This window comes from Dioscorea cayenensis, chromosome 18 (assembly GCF_009730915.1).
Source record: "Dioscorea cayenensis subsp. rotundata cultivar TDr96_F1 chromosome 18, TDr96_F1_v2_PseudoChromosome.rev07_lg8_w22 25.fasta, whole genome shotgun sequence".
Lineage (NCBI taxonomy): Eukaryota > Viridiplantae > Streptophyta > Magnoliopsida > Dioscoreales > Dioscoreaceae > Dioscorea > Dioscorea cayenensis.
This window is the reverse complement of record NC_052488.1, coordinates 17564146-17584752: the sequence shown is the minus strand read 5'-3', so window position 1 is coordinate 17584752 and position 20607 is coordinate 17564146. Positions and strand designations below refer to the sequence as shown.

Sequence of the window (20607 nt, the reverse complement as noted above, 5' to 3'; positions counted from 1 at the left end):
CGATGAGAATGATGGAAGAAAAAGAAAGTATGGAATAGACAAAATAAAGAAAAAGATAAGTGGCTAGAGAAACAAAGTCCTAGCGTTCCTAATATCCTGTTCCCCGGCAACGGCGCCAAAAACTTGACACGCGTCCGAATATGCGTGTAAACCGCAAGTGCACGGGTGTCGAACTAATAATTACCCCGGTGAGTGGGTAGTCGAATCCACAGGGAACAGGGCTACAAGTACTAACTTCTTCTCTGCTTTCTAACCTAATGATAAATGGAAAAGTGTGGTGATCTAATATGCGAAGAAATGAATACCGGAGACAAATATGCAAGGGTAAAATGGATGGAGATCTCAATCAGTAAAAGTGGGGTATTCAGGCAATGCTCCCCCTAGGATTCAGGTATTAGGTACCGAATAAGCAAAGTGTTTCTATGATGAGTAAGTTAAGTCGTGGAAATCCAAATATAATCGGATCCGGCCTCCCGATCACCGATACTAGTCCCCTACGAGGTCCCGGTGGAGAAATCGCTCAATCTCAACACCTCACACCACATATGACTGCAAAGCACTCTAGGGATTCCAAGAGTTGTATCCGATTCCTAAAGATTGATCCAACCCTAATTCCCGGCGAAGGATCCTAACCCCCTACAAGGTCCCGGCGGAGAAATCTCTCAATCTCACCCCTCAAGGGCCGCACAAAAGATGAGAAAGAATAGGGCAAACCGGCTATTTATAGGCCTTAGATCGCGTCTGTCACGTGCTCTCACGCGCCCGTGTGGATTTTCCACGCGCCCGCGTGGGCTGCAAGAATTTCCACGCGGGCGCGCGGAATTTCCACGCGGCCGCGTGAACAGTAATTTCGCTACAGCGCTGCTACAGTCAAATTGCTACATTACTTTTCACAAACCGCGATCTGAACACTCTTCTCTTAAGCCCACATGTCCGGCACACGTCCATGTGGTAGGCTATAAAACTTTTCTTCATCGACGTATCTTTGAGAGGTCTTGCAATCTTCACAAAGAGAAGGAATATGAAGATGTGGCTGCCTTTGTGCCCTTCCAAATAGTGAATTGACTTGAATCTTCTTGGAAGTTGGCACACATCTCCACGTTTATGAACTGCTCTCGTGTCTTGGTCCTTGAATTGAACAAGAATTCCCAGCATTGTGTCTTTATAGCCTATCTTTACTTCCTTTTTACTCTTCAAGGCATTCACAACCTATATGCATAAAAGAACACCAAATACACAATATGAGACATAAACCACAGTAAAAATGATGCTCAATGCATGTAAAACATATATAAAAATATGTCTACTCAAGCACTTATCAATGACCATATTTTTAACTTTCTAAGAAGAGATCATCTCGCTTCTTAAACCCACAAATTAAGAAGCAGCAGCAGTGAAGAAGCTCCAATCATCCATCCATCCATCCATCTCTCTCTCTCGGCCATGGATCCAGCCACAATCGTCTCCACAGTTGGCATCTTCGCCTCCCCAGCTCTCCAAGTTGCCCTAGAACGCCTCGTCGCTTACCTCTCCAAAGATCAACCATCGCATTCCGCCTTCGACGATGACCTCGAGCGTCTCCGCCTCTCGATGTCCAACATCCCGACCACTAGCTGCGCTACCGAGCATACCCCTTCACCGGACGCCCGGCCTTCTCGACCTTCTCTGCCCAGGCATAAGGGCGCATCCGACTCCGCCAATGACCTACTTGAGCGATATCGAGTACCACTCGATCCACCTCCAAGCCCGGTCCCTACACCCCGTCTCTACCCCATCACCACCTTCGAGTCCCACTCGCCGCTCGATCGGCGCCCGGTGGGTGATGCCGTGGGCTCGCGATTTCGATCAAGAGTCCGTCATTGCGTCTGCGGATTTGCCGTTGTCGCTGGCTCTGGATGCGATTAGGGCCTTCGATTGGGGGAAGGCGTGCGAGTTCTCTCCGGAGGGAGCTCGGCCAAGATCCCGGCTGGAGTCTCTCCGAGTCGATTGCATCGCCGCCCGATCCTAGCTCAAGCAATAGCACCTCCACCTCTTCTTCTTCCTCTTCTTCTTCTCTTTCTTCTTCCCAGGTATTGAAGTTTTCTTTTTGTTTATGCTTTTTATGTTACTTTGTTAGAAGATTCTAGAAATAGTTTTATTTTGAGAAATTTTATTTTATTATTAAATAACCTAGTTTTGCTTATTTTTAAAAGAAAATAAAGTAGAATTATAGAATAAATTCCTCGCACACTTTAAAGTGATTAATAATTGCTAATATGTATTTATAAAATTTGCGTAAAAATATATGTATATATATATTTTATATATGTATTTTATTTATTTATTTTTTTAACAAAAATGATAAGGCACAAGAGCTTGAATGACTGACCGCCCCAGTTCTGTGTGTATAAATGTTTTATAATAAATATAGAATTTTTTTTGTCTAGTTTAACTCAAGTAGGTACAGCTGAGCGAAAAAGCACATTTTTTTTTATTTAAAACAATATAAATATATATACGGTTAAAATTATAAATATATATGCAGTTCAAAAAGTGAATTTTATAATTCTATTGGCATACATATTTATATTTATTCTTGATCTTTTACAGGATAATTTGATTTTTTTAATGAAAGCATTTAGTCAGTTTTTGGTAAGAGTTATAAAATATAAAATGGATTTATTGGAATACATAGACAAATACATTAAATTGAAAGAAAAAAAACATTTTTTTAGTGGTTCTATTTTGCCGAACTGGAGTGAAATTGAAATTGGTATTTCAAAATATTTCTTGTGTTACTGTTAGCAAAGTGGACTCAGAAGATATCTGGGTTGGGTTTTGAAGTTTCAATTTGACGTGAAAAGAAAATTTTAGCTTTATCACTACTAATTAAAATGAATATTTTATAATAAAAATATTTTTTAAAAATTAATTAAATTATATATATATATACACACATAATATTAATCTTAACTAATAGTACACAAATTTCTCTCATAATACCATTTGATACTTTCTAATTGGTTTTTTTTAATTTTTTTTTTAATTGAGTGGGTCCCACACCAACACACTATCCCCTTTCATGATATCAATAATATATATATATATATATAACATTATATTATATACTTATTTTTTTGTTTTTAATTTTGTTTTAATTGTTTCTTATTGTATTTCATACATATATAAATATAGGCATGATTTTGTCTATTTTAATTTTGTTTTTATTTTTTCCTATTATTTTTCATATATATATATATAGGTATCTACATGATTTTTTATTGTGTTTTTATTTTATTTTATTTTATTGTTTTTCATATATGAATATATGATTTTTTGTTTTTATTATTTGTATATTATATATTTGTTATTATTTGATTAAATTTACCTATAATATTAGTGTTTGGTTAGTTTTTTATATTTCTCTAAAAAATGATTTTATATTTTTACAATTTATTTTTGGTTTAATTATCGTACAGGTCCCTATAATTGTGTACTTTCTGTCTTTTTAATTCTTCTAATACTTTTAGGTACAATTAAATCCTCATATTTGATAAAGTTGGGTCGTTCTAGTCCATGGTAATATTTTTAGGTACAATTAAGTCTTCGCAATTTACACTTGCCCATCTACATCAGGGACTAGAATGACCCAACTCGACTAAATATGAAGATTTAATTGTACCTAAAAATATTGCAAGGACTAAAAGGGCAGAAAGTACACAACTATAGGGACTTGTACAACAATTAAACCTTTATTTTTTTATAATTTACATCATTAGTTGAAGCCTATACTGGTATACATAATATTATACTTAGTGTTTTTTTTAATTTGTTTGGTTTTAATTGGTTTTTTTTTAATAAGTTCCACACTAACTCTTTCCCTCTCTGAATACAAATAATAGTTTTTTTCTTTTTTTTTTATAAAATATTGCTTTTAAATAGTAAAATACATATATATATATATTGTTTAATTGTCTCTCTCTATATATAATTTTATTTTTATTTTTTAATTACTGTTGATTTTTTTAATTTTTATTTGGTTTTATTATTTCTATATATATACATATATGGTGTTTGTTTGTTTTTTTTTATTTATATACATACGCACATATATAAACACATATATTATCTAAATGCCTCTTATGCTGCCATTGGCTTGATTTTGATTGACATATATTTTATTTATTTATTTTAAGTTAAATAGATCACACACCACTCACCTTCCTTTTTCTCTCAATACATACATGATGTTAATATTATATATTAATATTAATATATATTATAGTATATTATATTATATGCTTACTAATAATAATATTTTTATTTGCTTTTATTTTTTCCTTAATTTTTATTTAAAATTTTTTATTGTTTTTCAGACATATATATAGACATAAACATGATTTTTTATATTATAATTTTCTTTTTGTAAGATATATTGTCTTTATTTTAATTTTAATTTTATTTTTTTCATCTATATATATGATTTCATTATTATTATTATTATTATTATTATTATTATTATTATTATTTGTATTTATTTTATGTAATTTATCTAATAATATTGCCATTTGTTTTTTTTCTTTTGTTTGTATTTTTTGTTAAGTGTTTTTTTAAATAATTTATATTATTAGATGAAGCCTATTGCGCAAGCACGGGCATCCGTACGAGTATATATTATATTCATCTCCCCATATTATTCAAATGCCCTCTTTTGATGCATAGGTTGGAATAAATAAGATAAATTACTAGACAAATTTCTCTAGTGATTGATATCATTCAAAGTTATGTTATGATGTTGGTGATTACTAAGGAGGTAGTTAATGGTCATCACTAAGTCTATTTTGTTAATCTATTGCCCAATAACATTATGGGTTCTTTGTAGGTATTTGGACCATGGATGGCAGGGCCCTCATAGTCCTGTATGTATATAGTTCAGGCTAGCATCACAGTAAGGCTTGTTATTGTTTCACAAAATGTACTCAAACTGAAACACACTGCCACTAGCATCTGGTTATAGTATGAAAAAAAAACTACATTAATTTGTTTCATGGTTTTCTTTTTTTTAATATAATTTTCTGATTACGTGCCGCTGCTGGCTTTCATGCTTAATTTGAAGGTGACGGTGGGACTGGCAATTTAATCAGATGAATCACATATCAAGAATTACTAGAAACAAACTAATGTTTATTGATTCAAAAGAAGGGAAGACAAGAAAATATACATATCTTTACTCATGGATTGTTGCAATCCCATTTCCATGTCTGACTGGTCATACTTCAGATTGTTGATAATCTCTGTTATTTACTAATTTCAAAATATTTATACTCATCACTCCATGAACTTTTTCAGGCCACTCAACCTCCAGTTCCTCCCCGAATTCTCTTACCCAGGGAATCTGAACATCCTTCAAGTTCTTCACAGTCCAAAACAGGATTGCTCCAGAAACAAGAGATCACTTACCAGCAGACCGTAGGTGCAAGGATCATCAAAACGGCGGAGAAGCTGGAACTGATTACTTCTCGGTTGGAGAAATCGATTATCCTGGGAAAACTAACTAGTGATCTGATAGGGTGGTCTGAAGGTCAAAACCTTCACTTAAGTTCCTCTGTTGAAGTTCCTCTGTTGTCATTCAACAACAAGTGTTTGGGCGGCATTTTGAAAGAGAGATATTGGTGAGTAAGCTTTTGGAGTCTGAACATCTTGAACGCTTGTCTATTTTGCCAGTGTTTGGGATTGGTGGTGTGGGAAAGACAACGCTGGTTCAGTATATGTTCAATGATGAGAGAATTGAGGAGCATTTTGAACTAAGAGTTTGGATTTGTGTGTCTTATCATTTTGACAGGTTGATGATCATGAGGGAGCTCGTGGCATATACTTCTCCTTCTGAGGAGAAATACTTTTTTGAAGGGATTGGGTTGGATGGACTTGAGAGAAAGCTTAAGGAGAATTTGGAGGGGAAGAGGTTTCTGTTGGTTCTTGATGATTTGTGGACCGATGAATGGGTTAAGCTCCTTCCTGCTTTGCGGTCCGGTGCCTTTGGATCTAAGATCGTGATTACTGCTCGTGAGGAGACGATAGTTGCCATGAAAGTCAGGGGAAACAAATTTGTCCTCAAGGGCTTACGATCTGATGATTATTTGGCTTTCTTCAAGAAATGTGCATTTAGTAATGATGTTGCTGAATAGGGGTGGTAATGGGGCGGGGAATCCCCGATCCCCGCGGGGACTCGACCCGACGGGGATGGGGATTACCCGAATACCTCCCCCATGGGGGCGGGGACGGGGGCCAATCCGTCCCCGTTTACTAAATGGGGATGGGAACGGGAATGCCCTCCCAGCCCCGTGGGGATCCCCGACCCGATTAAAATACATATATATATATATATTGTGTGTATATGTATGTATAATTTTTCCAACATAAAAAAATTCAATGGCCTAGGTAATAATATAAAAAACTCTAATTTTAATTTAATTGCGGTAATCACATAAACTATTTATTTTAAACTAATAACAATTAAAATTAGATATAAGAGCCCCATGTTAAGTAGTTTTGATCTTATTATAATTTTATGTATATTTATGTTGAGTTGTTTTTATGTTCCAATATGTAATAATATTTTTATAACTAGAGAATCCCCGTGGGGATCCCCGCGGGGATGGGGATGGGGAAGAGAATTCCCCCCGTCAGGGAATCGGGGATGGGGAATCCCCGTCCCCTCCATTGACGGGGACGGGGACGGGGAGGAGCATCCCCGCCCCTGCCCCGCCCTGTTACCACCCCTAATGCTGAAAAACAACATCCGAAGCTACTGAGCATTGGCAAACAGATAGCTGAGAAGCTGCAGGGATCTCCATTGGCAGCTAAGACAATGGGGAGATTGTTGAGTGAGAACCTGAATGTACAGCACTGGACAAGCATCCTGAAAAGCAATGTGTGGGAATTAGGTGAAGGTGCCGGTGATATTATTCCAGTTTTGAAGTTGAGTTACATGCATTTGCCTCCACAGTTGCAGCGTTGCTTTGCATATTGCTCCATTTTCCCAAAGGATTACAGGTATGATGTCGATAAACTAGTTCAGATTTGGATTGCTCAAGGCTTGCTTCTCATGTCTACACATAGTGGTAGGAAGAGACCTGAAGATATAGGAAGAGAATACTTCGATGATTTACTTTTGAGGTCTTTCTTTGAGCAACATAGCAGTGTTTACTAGTCTAGGAAGGGCACATACTATGTTATGCACAGCTTGTTGCATGATCTTGATTCCATGGGTGAGTGCTTTGTGTATAAAGGTCGTGAGTCTGGAATGATACCAAGAACAGTGCGTCACGTGTCTATGTGTGATATTCCTGACCTGCACTTGGTTTTTGCATGCAAGAACTTGCACAGCCTCCTGCTCTTCTTACTGATACTAAAAAGTTACTTCGATGTCATGAAGAGTTTGAGAGTGTTGGATTTATTTAATGTAGCCATAGATGTGCTGCCTGATGCTGTTGGTGAGATGAAGCATTTGAGATATTTAGATCTCTCGCGCACAAAACTAAAAGTCCTGCTAGAGTCTCTTTGTCTGCTTTACCATCTGCAAACATTGATGCTACCTTATGCTTGCATGTTGCCAAGAGGGACTGCTAATCTGATCAACTTGAGGCATCTCAGTGCATCCGGTGAAGCACTTGCTATTGTCACTAATGTTGGAAGACTCACATCCCTCCAGGAGTTGAAAGAATTCCATGTGAAATTGTCAAGAGGCCATGATATAGGTCAGCTCAAGAACATGAGGGAGCTCGGCGGCCAACTACGCTTACTAAATCTCGAGAATATTAGATCGAAGAAAGAAGCACTCAAAGCCAACTTGATCGATAAAGAGAGGCTTAACAAACTTCAGTTACAATGGATTGATTTGGAGGATGGGAACAACTGGTCTACCGTGCAGGAAAGAGTCCTTGGAGGCCTTGAGCCACACTCTAATCTCAAAGTACTTGAAATTAAAGGCTACATGGGTCGTCACTCCCCACATTGGCTTACAAAATCATCACTTGAGAATTTACAATCTATTTCTCTAATTGAAAGCAGCAGCTGGCAATGTCTTCCTCCTCTCGGCCATCTTCCTTTCCTTAAAGTCTTATACATGCAAGGAATGGATGCAACTCTCGGGGGAAGCACTGAAGCATTGGAGTTCTTTCCTTCATTGAAGGAGCTATGGCTAGAGAACACATCAATCATCTTTCAATGCATGAAAATCGACTCTTGTTTTCCAAAATTAAGAAAGCTTCATATCAGATCATGTGGAAGGGTCAGCTGTTTGCCACTTGGGATGCTGACTTCACTGCAAGAGTTAAACATAAGTGGGTGCTCTGATCTTGATAGAGAATTACCAAGCTATTTGAAGGGTCTTAAATCTCTAATCACACACCATTTATCTTAACAAGCGATTAAGTACCTTCCAATAGAGGTAATGTGCACTTTGACATCACTCCAAAAGCTGCATCTCAACCATTGTCCCAATTTATCCTCAGTGGGAGGATTGCAAGGTTTGGTATCTTTGAAGCACTTGGAGATTCTCTCATGTCCTAAACTGAGTTCTTGGATGCCTAACGGAGGAGACATAATCCTGCCTGAAAGGTTACATTCATTGCAAAATAATCATCGTGGCTGTCTCGCGTCTTCCATGAATATCACTAATTGTAGCAGTCTTGAACCTTGGGATACAAAGCCTGCATAATTTCCTCATCTTGGCCAGCTTCAGGAGATTGTTATGGTGGGTTGTCCTAAATTTTCTAGACAAGCAAAGGATGGTTTAATATCTAGGACGGGATGTTTGTCAAATATCTAAGAGGGGATAATACTGTGTACAATGGTATGAATGCCTTCTAACTTTGCATATTTTGAATTGATGAATGGTATTCATGCAAGTGAGCAATAAATGGGTCCATGTTTGTGATGTTTGAAGCAACATGAAGGCAATGCTCTCTGCTAAGTACGGTCAATTTTTTTTCTTTTGCCTTTGTTTTACTGGCTGTATCTACGTAACTGCACTTTTGCAATGGTTACCTTATAACAGTTATGAAACTTCTACAATAGACTATCTATTGCAGAGGTTCTGTTGTGTTTTCATATTGTTGTAGGCAATTTTCCAAATAAATATTACAATTGACTCAATCCACTATAAAAACCGCTGCATATTAAGATATATATGCAGCGTTTTATACAATTGTTGGAAATGTTAAAAAAGCAGCAGTTATGTAAAGCAGCGGTTCGTAACTGCTATGTATGTATTGTAATCCAGTGGTTCTTAATAACCGCTGCTTATAGGCTATGATATGCAGCGGTTTTTTATAACTGCTATGTATGTGTTATGATATGCAACGGAAAACCGCTGCATATGTGAAAACAATGCATAAGTCTCATAAAATTTATACTTACAGATGACAAAATCAATAAATCTAATGAATAAGAAAAAATATCATTTGTTTAAAATAAATGATATAAATAAATAAATTAGAAAGAGTATCTTTACTTGTGCGAGTATATTCTTGAAAGTAATTTGTATTCATGTTTTGTACACGTATAATTACATAGATGTTTTTTACACTGGGGCACCTGACCAATCCCAAAGATAATAGCATCTGTGTGGCAACTCCACGTCTGTCCATTTTTTGGAGTGAGTAAAGTCAAGTGTTTTGATCTAAGATTTCAATTCTTCCATGTTTCAGCAGTAGCATATTGTTCCATAGAGCTAAGGTCCTCACAGAGAGAATCAACCCTAGTCCTCCCCACTAGAAAGACAACGGATCCTTAGCCATTTGCTAAGCGCATCTATCCAAAAGAATGCGAGTGGGTGCAGATTGCCACTCGGATGACTAGTCCTTCATCATGAGTCATTGAAAGGATTTAGCGCATTATCTTATGGCTAGGGATTTTGTAACTCAATCCTACTAGGCTTAGTAGGTATCTCCCTCTATAAAGATCCATATCCATATCTTATTAATCACCCAATCTGTTAGGTGAATATAAATGGGTTGGTATTTTAGGTGTAGTGGGGATTTTAGTATGTTGGATTGTTTTTATAATCATTGAATTGTTCCTAGTCCAAATAGATCAAAGTGGGACCATGAGTTGTTGGGAGCTTTTAGTTTTGTTTATATTTTATAGGATATGTGTCCCTCTCTCTCTCTCTCTATATATATATATATGTTAGCAACGGGACGAGCACGATTGCTGAAGCAATTGTCTTGGAATCAAACGAAAGAGAAATAAAATGCAAGAAAAGAACACACTGATTTTAACGTGGGAACCCCAAGTACCGAGAGAAAAACCCACAATGGAGAAGGCCAAGAAATTCACTAAGAAAATAAGAAAGAGTACAACAACCCTCTTAAAGAGGTATGAAAGAAGAATACTCTCTCTACAACTTTTTTGTGGAAATAGGATGGATGGATGATTTACAAATACCATGAAAGAGACTATTTATAGGAAGTGCCTTGGAGGATTGTTAACCATGAAGTTTGCTTAACAATGAAGAAATCTTCTAGACAAGGTTTGGCAAACCAATCGAGACATGCCTTAGTGATGAAGAATTCCAATTGAATGAGGATATGAGGCAACTTCAACAAACTTCGCCTTGCAACAATATCTGAATAAAGAACCTTCGCCGCATATAAGTCCTAAAGGGCAATCAGTGTTGAAGAACACCAACCAACTCCAAACAGTTGTTGAACTTGGGAATGGGAAGTGGTTTTGTCAACATATTTGCAGGATTATCATCTGTATGAATCTTCTTCACAGCAATGTTCCCAATAGATACAATATATCGAACAAAATGGTGCCTAATGGAAATGTGCTTGGTCCTATTGTGGCGACCACTATTCTTGGTCAGATGAATTGCACTCTGATTATCATAGAACACAGTGAGAATGTCCTGAGACAAACTTAGCTTATTGAACAACCCATGAAGCCATATTGCTTCGTTAACTCCTTCCGTGGCTGTAATGCACTCATCTTCAGTGCTTGATAAGGCTGTAACTGATTGAAGAGAATCACACTAACTAATGGAAGACCCGCAGAAAGAGAAAAATATAACCAAAGATAGATTTTCTTCTGTCCAAATCACCACCATAATTGGCATCAATATAACCAGCAATATAAGCTGCATTAGACATCTTCCTATCATAGATGAAACCAATATCAACAGTACTTTTCAAATAGCGAAGTATCCACTTCACCGCATTCTAGTTCTCTTTTACAGGATTGTGCATGTACTTGCTGACTAAGCTCATGGCGTATGCCAAATCAGTTCTGGTGCAAGCCTTGGCGTACATAAGAATTCCAACTGTACATGCATACGGAACATTTGCCATGCGTTCCTTGTCCTCCTCAGATTTTGGGTATTTATCAGATGACAACTTAAAATGCATAGCAATAGGAGTACTCACAGGCTTAGCATTTTTCAAATTGAATTTGTCAAGCACCTTCTGAATATAATTCTTTTGTCTGAACATCAGCTTTCCTGCTTGATGATTGACACGCCCTTTTGCGTGTGTACCGCAAGTGCACGGGTTTGTAGAAGTAATAATACCCAGGTGAGTGTGTAGTCGAATCCACAGGGAATAGTGATTAGAAACACAAAGATTGCTATTTAACTAGAACGAAAAAAAATGAATTAATAGTGATGTGAATAAGAATCAATGCAAATAGAAATAAGAAAAGTAGAAGGAGGCGCAAATAAAAGATAGGAGAGGCAATCGACGATAAATGGGGCACCCTGACATTGCTCACCCTAAGACTATTGTTTCAAGTGCAATACCAATCATTATGTTTCCTAACTAATGTATAATGAGTCGTGGAGGAGCTTAAACACACGGTCCCAAAACTTAAGGTCGACCGTGACTAACCCTATACTATGCCCCGGTGGAGAAATCTCTCAGTCTCGACACCTCACACTGTGCTAGGTTGCTTTAGGCTCTAGGGATTCCAAGTAATTAACCCTAAAATAGATCTAACCCTCTGGTCCAGGCGAAAGACCCCTAGTCATAATTAAGCCCCGAAAACTAAGGATTACTTTAACGCTTCACTCTCTTGCTTGTGCAGCTAAGCCCCAGTGGAGTTCGTCTCTTATCACTTCACTCTATTGTGACCGCAAAGAACTCTTGGAACGTGGAGGTAGGATAAATCACACCAGAGGGGAAAGGGGACGTTCCGCTACCTTTCGACTCACCCTCTCAACCCTCACCAATCTAGCATTGTCTAACCCTCATGGTGTGTCACTCATCCACAAGGATTACCAAAATGGATTCTCAACCCTAGTGTCACTCAAAGGCAAAATCAACTCAATAAGCATTCAAGATTAGAACTCAATTAAAACATCAATTAATGAAAGCATAATAAGAGGTCAAAGAAACAATATCATCCTAGGGTTTACAAGTGCAAGTACCCACTTGGGGGTTTAGCTCTCCATGGAGTAAGATACAATCAATAATAAAATCGAAAGTAAAAACATATAATCCATAAGAAAACTGTCTCGGTATTCATGTTGATGGTCTTGTGGAGTAGCCTCATCCTCTCCAAAGGTCCCATTGCCAAGCCTAGGGCACACCTCGCCGGATCAGTGCCGACGAAAGCTCACTTCATAACTATCTTCCAAGAGAAACGCGGTGTCGAAGCCGTAGAACCACTCCAAAAGCCTTGCCAAAGCCATTCTAAACCCTGGCCGCAAGTCTCTCTAAAGATGGAGAAAAGATGGAAAGAAGGATGCTGAAATCGGGCTGAATCGTGGCTTAAATAGGGCTGGAATCGGGCATCCATAGGGGCGTGGGTAATTTCCACACGCCTGTGTGGATTCTCTGGAATTCTGATTTTTCGCGGGCTATGAACAGTAATTACTACATTAAATTGTTATAAAGATTTGCTACAGTAACCTGCTACATCACTCCGTCAAAAACACTCCTGAATCTACACTTTTCATTGAGACAACATAAACGGCTACATGTCTATGCCATAGATCGCGTCGCTTCTTCAATAAAAGGCCTCATTGGTGAAGATCTTGCTATCATTGCACAAGTTGGAGTACCCAAATGTGACTACCTTTGTGCCCTCCAAATCATTGTAATTGCTTGAACGCATGGAGGTTGGCACACATTCACGTATCTTCGAGCATAACTTATGTCTTCGCATTTGTTCATTCCAAGATATCATCAAACAGTGCATTAACGATCTACTTTGGCTTCTTTCTTTCATATTTAGCTTGACAACCCTACATACATGAAAGTAACACAAATACACATGTATTAGCACTAAAATCTAATAAAAGTAATGCTCATCATAAAGAAAGAATACTTCCCATTCTTAACACACAAGCACTTATCAGTGTTCGTTCAATGTTCGTTCAGTGTTCGTGTCGATGGTCTTGTGGAGTGGTTACATCTTCTCCAAAGGTCCCCTCATCAAGCCTAGGGCACACCTCGCCAGATCAGTACTGATGAAAGCTCTCCCAATAACTCTCTTTTGAAGGAAACGCGGTGTCAAAGGCCGTAAACCTCTCCAAAAGCCTAGCCAAAGCCTCTCCAAACCCTCGCCGCAGACGCCTCCAAAGGTGAGAAAAGATAGGCCAAAGGATGGAAAGAAGGATCCCTAAATCGGGCTGAAATCGCGACTTAAATAAGGCTAAAATTTCACACGCCCGTGTGAATCTGCAGAAATTCATTTTTCAGCGGCCTATGAATAGTAACTGCTATATTACTCCGCCAAAAATACTCCCTAATCCACACTTTTCATCGAGGCAACATAAACGGGCACACGTCTATGCTGTAGATCGCGTTACATCTTCAAATAAAAACACATTTGACGACAATCTAGCTAGCATTGCACAAGTTGGAAAACATGAGTGTGACTGCCTTTGTGCCCCTCCAATTGGCGTATTCACTTGAGCACAACGGAGGTTGGTACACACTCACATGTCTTTGAGCACAACTTACGTCTTCACATTTGTTCACTTTAAGATTCCATAAACAAAGTGCAAACGCAATCTACTTTGACTTCTTTCTTCCATACTTGTCTCCACAACCCTACATGCATAAAAGAACACGAATACACATGTATTAGCGATAAAATCTGAGAAAAGTAATGCTCATCATAAGAAAAAAATACTTCGTATTACTAATACACAAGCACTTATCAACGATCTCTGTAAATCTCCATCTCGAGAATCTTCTTGGCAGCACGCAAGTATTTCATCTCGAACTCAATGCTTAACTAGACCTTTAACTCATCAATTAGAGTAATATCATGAGCTGCAATTAATATATCATCAACATAAAGCAGTAGATATATAAAAGACCCATCATAATCCTTTTTAAGATAGACGCAGTTGTCATATAAGCTCCTGGAATAGCCTTGACTCCGCATGAATGAGTCAAATTTCTTATACCACTGTCTGGGGGCTTGTTTGAGGCCATAAAGAAATTTCTTGAGACGATAAACATGGTTCTCCTTTCCAAGAACCATAAAACCTTCAGGTTGTTGAATATAAGTCTCTTCTTCCAAATCACTATGAAGAAAAGCAGTTTTCACATCAAGCTACTAAAGCTCCAAATCATAGAGAGTAACCAAGGAAATAAATATACGGATTGAGGTGTGACGAACAACAGGAGAGAAGATTTTATTAAATTCAATACTTTCTCGTTGATCAAAACCTCTGACACCATACCGTGCTTTGTATCTAGCAGCTTCAATACCTGAAATGCCATCTTTCTTCTTGTAAATCCACTTACAAGTAATAACTCGCTTACTAGTTGGTAGTTTCACCAAATCCCAAGTATCATTCTAGTGGAGACTTTCGACCTCTTCCTGCATCGCAATTAGCCACTTGGAGGAATTAGAACAAGTAATAGCTTTTGCATAACTCCTAGATTCAGTAACTTCTTCAATCTCCTGAGCAACAACAAGAGCATGGACGATAAAATGACTATCATCATCATAGCTTGTAGGTTTCTGAACATTCTTTCACCTAGGATGATTGCAAGCAATACAATAATCTTAGAGATGTGGACTACTAGCCTCAGCAGTAGTAGTTGGAACATCACCAGATTGTGTGCTAGAGGAGGGAATATCATCTGAATTGAGACCGAAAGTCACAATTTCAAAATTTTCATTACCTGCATCAGGAGAAACACCAGCATACTCCTTCCTAGAAGATAATAATGCATTTTCATTAAAAGTAACATCTCAACTACTGATAATCTTCTTGATCTCCGAACAAAATAGTCGATATCCTTTAACTCCATCAGGATAGCCAGCAGAAATGCATTTCATAGCTCTAGGGTTTAACTTCCCATGATTTACATGAGCATAAGCAAGACAATCAAACACTTTTAAATTAGAATAGTCAGGTTATTTACCTATCCAAATTTCTTTTGTAACCTTGCCTTTAAGAGAAGCATGTGGAGAGCGGTTGACAAGATAGCAGGCTGTGTGGGCTACTTCTGTCAACAAATTTTTGCTTAAGCCAGCATGAGAAAGCATCCAACATACTTTCTCTAAAATAGTACTTTTCAATGACTCCATTTTGTTGAGAAGTTTGAACAACGGTGTAATGCCTAGCGAAGCCTTCTTGTGCACAAAACTGATTAAATTCATCATTACAGAACTCAAGACCATTATTAGTAGGACGCTTCTTGGCCTTCTTACCGGTCTGATGTTTTACCAGAATTTTCCATAGCTTGAATCTGATTAAAAACTTCATTCTTATAGTGTAAGAAAAGCGCCCATACTTTTCTTGAAAAGTCATTAATAATGGTTAGCATATAAGAGTGCCCCCCAAGAGAGAGAATAGGAGAAGGACCCCATAAATCAAAATGAATATAATCCAAAATACCTTTGGATGTATGAGCACTTCTAGTGAAGCTGACCCTCTTTTGTTTTCCAAAGACACAGTGCTCACAAAATTTGAACTTGTAGCTAGCATGTCTTCCCAACAATCCTCTCTTCGAGAGCAAATTCATGCCATTTTCACTCATGTGGCATAGACACATATGCCACAACTGAGTATCATCATGAGAAAAAGCAGAAGATGAGGCAATAGAAGATGATACTACCATAGTAGCTCCTTGCAATACATATAAGCAACCAACACGGTTAGATCTTAATAAAACCAAAGAGCCACGGGAAACCTTCAACACTCCGCCTTCAGCTGAATACTAACCCCCAAGAGATTCAAGGGTGCCTTACGAAATCAAGTTTCGTCTCATCTTTAGGATGTGTCTAACACCGATCAACCATTTGACAACACCATCATGAGTTCTAATCTGGACGGTATCTTTCCCAATAATTTTACAAGAAGCATAGTTTCTAAGCAAAATAGATCCACCATCAAGAGGCTCATAAGATGAGAATAAATCTTTATGTGGACAAATATGATAGGTACAACCAGAATCAAGGATCCACTCATGTTTAATTTCATCAGTGTTAGAAGCCAAGAAAACATCAACAACAACAGCTTCGGCAAGTTTATCAAAATTACTAGTTTGTTTCCCTTTACCCTTATCATTTTTATTCTTCAGCTTATAGCATTCAGAAATAACATGCCTTGGTTTCTTGCAGTAATTGCAATTTTTTTTTGTTTCTAGACTTAGATCTTGTTTTACAAAAATTACTGCTACTACCTTTTTTAGTGCTACGCCCACTAGCAAATAAGCCTTCACCGTTTTTCTCAAAATGATTATCAACATCATAACTTTCTTTGGCAAGAAGGTTTGCCTTAACATCTTCCAAGCTCAAAGTGTCGGCATGATTACCATATAACATGACTTCTTTAAAGTGCTTGTACAAAGGGGGCAACGATATAATCAACAAAACAACTTTATCTTCCTCATCAATAACTAACATCCAAATTTTCAAGATCAACCATAATAGAAGAGAATTCACTGAGATGAGTTTGAATAGGGGTACCTTCAGCCATACGAAGAGTATAAAGTCGCTCCTTCAAACACAACTTGTTGGCAAGACTCTTTGTCATATAAAGTGATTCGAGCTTCAACCACAATTCGGCCGCAATAGATTCATGAATCACATCACGCAAGACTTCACGAGATAAGTATAGTTGGATGGCCAATAGTGCTTTCTCGTCCAACTCATCCCACTGATCACCCATCATGCCAAACGGCTTCCCAGATTTTCCATCCAAAGCTTTCTTCAAACCATTTTGGGTCAAAATGGCTCGCATCTGGATTTGCCAAATAGAGAAACTGATCTTTCCATCAAACTTCTCAATGTTGAACTTGGTGATGGTTGACATGATGATGTGATTCGAAGAATAAACCTGAATGCTCAAATACCACTTGTTAGGAACAGAATGAGCGTGATTGCGGAAGTAGTTGTCTTGGAATCAAATGAAAGAGAAATAAAATGCAAGAAAAGAATACATTGATTTTAACGTGGGAAACCCGAGTACCGGGAGAAAACCCCTACAACGGGGAAGGGTAAGAAATCCACTAAGAAAATAAGAAAGAGTACAACAACACTCTTAAAAAGGTATGAAAGAAGAATACTCTCCCTACAACTTTTTGTGGAAATAGGATGGACGGATGATTTACAAATACCATTAAAAAGGCTATTCATAGGAAGTGCCTTGGAGGATTCTTAACCATGAAGTTTGCTTAACAATGAAGAAATCTTCTAGATAAGGTTTGGCACACCAATCAAGACATGCCTTAGTAATGAAGAATTCCAATCGGATGAGGATATGAGGCAATTTCAACAATTTATTATGAATAAGGACATTAATGGGTGGATCATCAAATTAAAACTTTAAAGTATAAATTATGAAAAAAAGAACATAATGCTAATTTGTGAAATAATAACAAAAATAGGTGTTTCTTATATGTAAGTCTTATAATCATCTTTATATATATATATATATGATATATGTAAAAAAAAATAAATATAACGGACACAACCTTCAAGTTGGTGAAAAAAGTGGTATTTATTTATTTATTTATTTATCTATTTTTTTCAAGTAGTAAAAACGCTAACCACCTTCTTCTACCGTTTGTGTTGAGTTTTTAATTAAAAATAAACTTTACTTCTGAAACAAATCCTTCTTTATTATTTAAATAAACTGTTTACATAATTTTTTTGGTTCAGAAGCACCAAAGAAAACATAATCCTTTATTTATCTATTTTTTTAAGTAGTAAAAACGCTAACCACCTTCTTCGCTTGTCCGAGCCTCGTCTCTAAGCCTCATCGCTAACCCTAAAAAAATTTCTCCAAATCGAAATTAATTTATGGTCGGAATCTCTCCTTTCAGGTTAGATCATGCTTTTATATGTAGATCAATGGCAAATTTGGTCTTTGAATCTGGTTTTTTTGTGTTAGGGTTTTGGTCCTCAAATCACCTATCCGAGCTTCATCTCCTTCTTCTCCATAAATGTATATACTAACCATATATGTATATATGATTAATATATGTATGCATATACTCATCATGAGAAGCTCTAATTCATATCGAATCCAATAAATCAAACCAAAATTCGGGGTAATTTTTTTGGTGGGGTACCTTATTATGCCCGTGCTTCATTTTGAGCACCTTTTTTCAATTCATATCAAAATGAGTACTTTAATTTAATTTGCTTTCACAGGGAGGGCACTGGGACTATTCCGGTGATTAAATGCTGACGTGTCCATCGGAGATCTGACATGGAATACTAATTTTCACTTGACTTGCACAAGTGGAAAAGCCACGTGGACAACTTATCCACTCCACCAAAAGAAGGACACGTGGATGAGCCCCTTCTTCTTCTTCTTCTTCTTCTTCTTCTTCTTCTTCTTCTTCATCTTTTCCCCCAACAAGGCTGACGGTCCATTTTAGGCTAGCGAAGTTGCTCCGTGAGCAAAGAGCGCTGCTAGACTTGTGAGTCATGGAGGTCAGCTTTATTCTACTAGATCTGGCTGTGCCGACGGAGTTTCTACAGGAGAAAGGACATATATAGATGTTGAGCTCGGTGTTGACACCACTACCAAAGCTGGAGCTGGATTTTTTTGTCTTTCTTGTCATCTGGCTTCTTATCGGACACTCTGAAGATATCTTTTCAGCATTTTGAAGAAGAAGGAGAGGACGCAGAGGAGCTGGGTATGGAGAGGATGGAGGGGCATAATCAGAGGGTGGTGATAGTGGTGGGGGATGGGAGGAGAGAATGTGAAGAGGAAGAAGAACAATACTCCTTGCTTTTTCTCCATAGATGGGTTGTTTACCATCCATGGTGAAGAGGAGGAAGAAGAACAAGCTCATCCGTGGTGAGAAGGTTGGGTTCCGACATAGAAGGGTTGTTTACCATCCATAACTCAAACTCACAAGAGGAACAATACTCCTTGCTTTTCCTCCATGTGTTTTGCCTTTCTTCTTCTAAACTACATTCCATCAACAAGATGAAGATGAAAATCAATGAAGATGAGAAGATGAAGACTTGTGTGTGTGTGTGTGTGTGTGTGTGCATGTGTATGAAATAATGGAGAAGACGAAGAGGAATTAATGAAGTGTTGGAAGGATGAAATATATGGAAAATGAGGAAGTGGTTGAGAACTTGAGAATGTGGCAAGCTTTAGAAGAAAGAGAGAGACACATATGCCTCTGTAACTTGGTTTCCAGGGTAATTGTGCTTTCTTTTTGAGAATTTTGGCTGGAGTCATGGTTATGGCAAACAAGACTCAGTGGTGGAGAAAGGATATCTCTGCTTTCTCAGGGAAGAAAAAGGGGAACTCTGCTCTTTTTGCAAATGTAAAAGAAGGTGAAGAAGTACAAGGGGAGAAGAAGGGGCTAGTGTCCACGTGGCTTTCTTTTGGTGACGTGGATAAGTTGGCCACGTAGCCTTTCCACATGGGCAAGTCAAGTGGAAATTGGGATTCCACGTCATATATCCGGTGGACATGTCAGCATTTAATCACCGGAATAGCCCCAATGCCCTCCCTGTGAAAGCAAATTAAAATAAAGTACTCATTTTGATACAAATTGAAAAAAAAAATGCTCAAAATAAAGCATGAGCATAATAAGGTACCCCACCAAAAAAATTACCCCCAAAATTCGTAGTGATGTTTGGGCCATTGGGATCTCTTTGAAAAACAATGATCTGTTATCCAGATGTAGCCGTGGATCTATAAAATCCATAATCCATTATCCATGCTCAAAACCTTGTAACCACCATTGTTTTAGCTCGGTTTCCCTCTCGCTCTTTCTCTTCTTCTAACTAGAGAGCTTCCTGGTGGCTTTGTAGAGGCTTAGGAGCCGCTACTTCTCCTATCCTCTCTGTGGAGGAAGGATGTCTACCATCGAAATCGAAGCTCGGGAGTAAGCCCTTCTAAAACCCTAATCTCATTGTCGGTCCATTGTATTTTGTTCATGATGATTCCGTACCAATGGTCCTTGGTCTGGTTTAGAAGGATTTCACCTATTTCTTCATTTTGTGAATGCCATCTTGTAGCTTCAATTGATTTTTTTTGCTTATAAGAAATCGAGGACTCCAAAGCCATTTCGTCTTGGAGCGGAGGACTTGTTGTCTTGGTCTACTCTTCGATCTCTCTCTTTTTCAAGTTCGATCGAAACCTTAGCTACAATTCGTTGTTTCTTTTTTTATGATTGTCTTGGA

The 20607-nt window shown here is 37.8% G+C and overlaps 1 protein-coding gene across 1 annotated transcript; it reads left to right on the top strand.

Moving 5' to 3' along the window:
- The first annotated feature begins 7243 nt into the window (after window positions 1–7243).
- LOC120282852 (putative disease resistance protein RGA3) lies at window positions 7244–8401 on the top strand. Its single transcript, XM_039289689.1, has one exon. The coding sequence runs from the start codon at window positions 7244–7246 to the stop codon at window positions 8399–8401; it is 1158 nt and encodes a 385-aa protein (XP_039145623.1).
- The last annotated feature ends 12206 nt before the right edge of the window (window positions 8402–20607 follow it).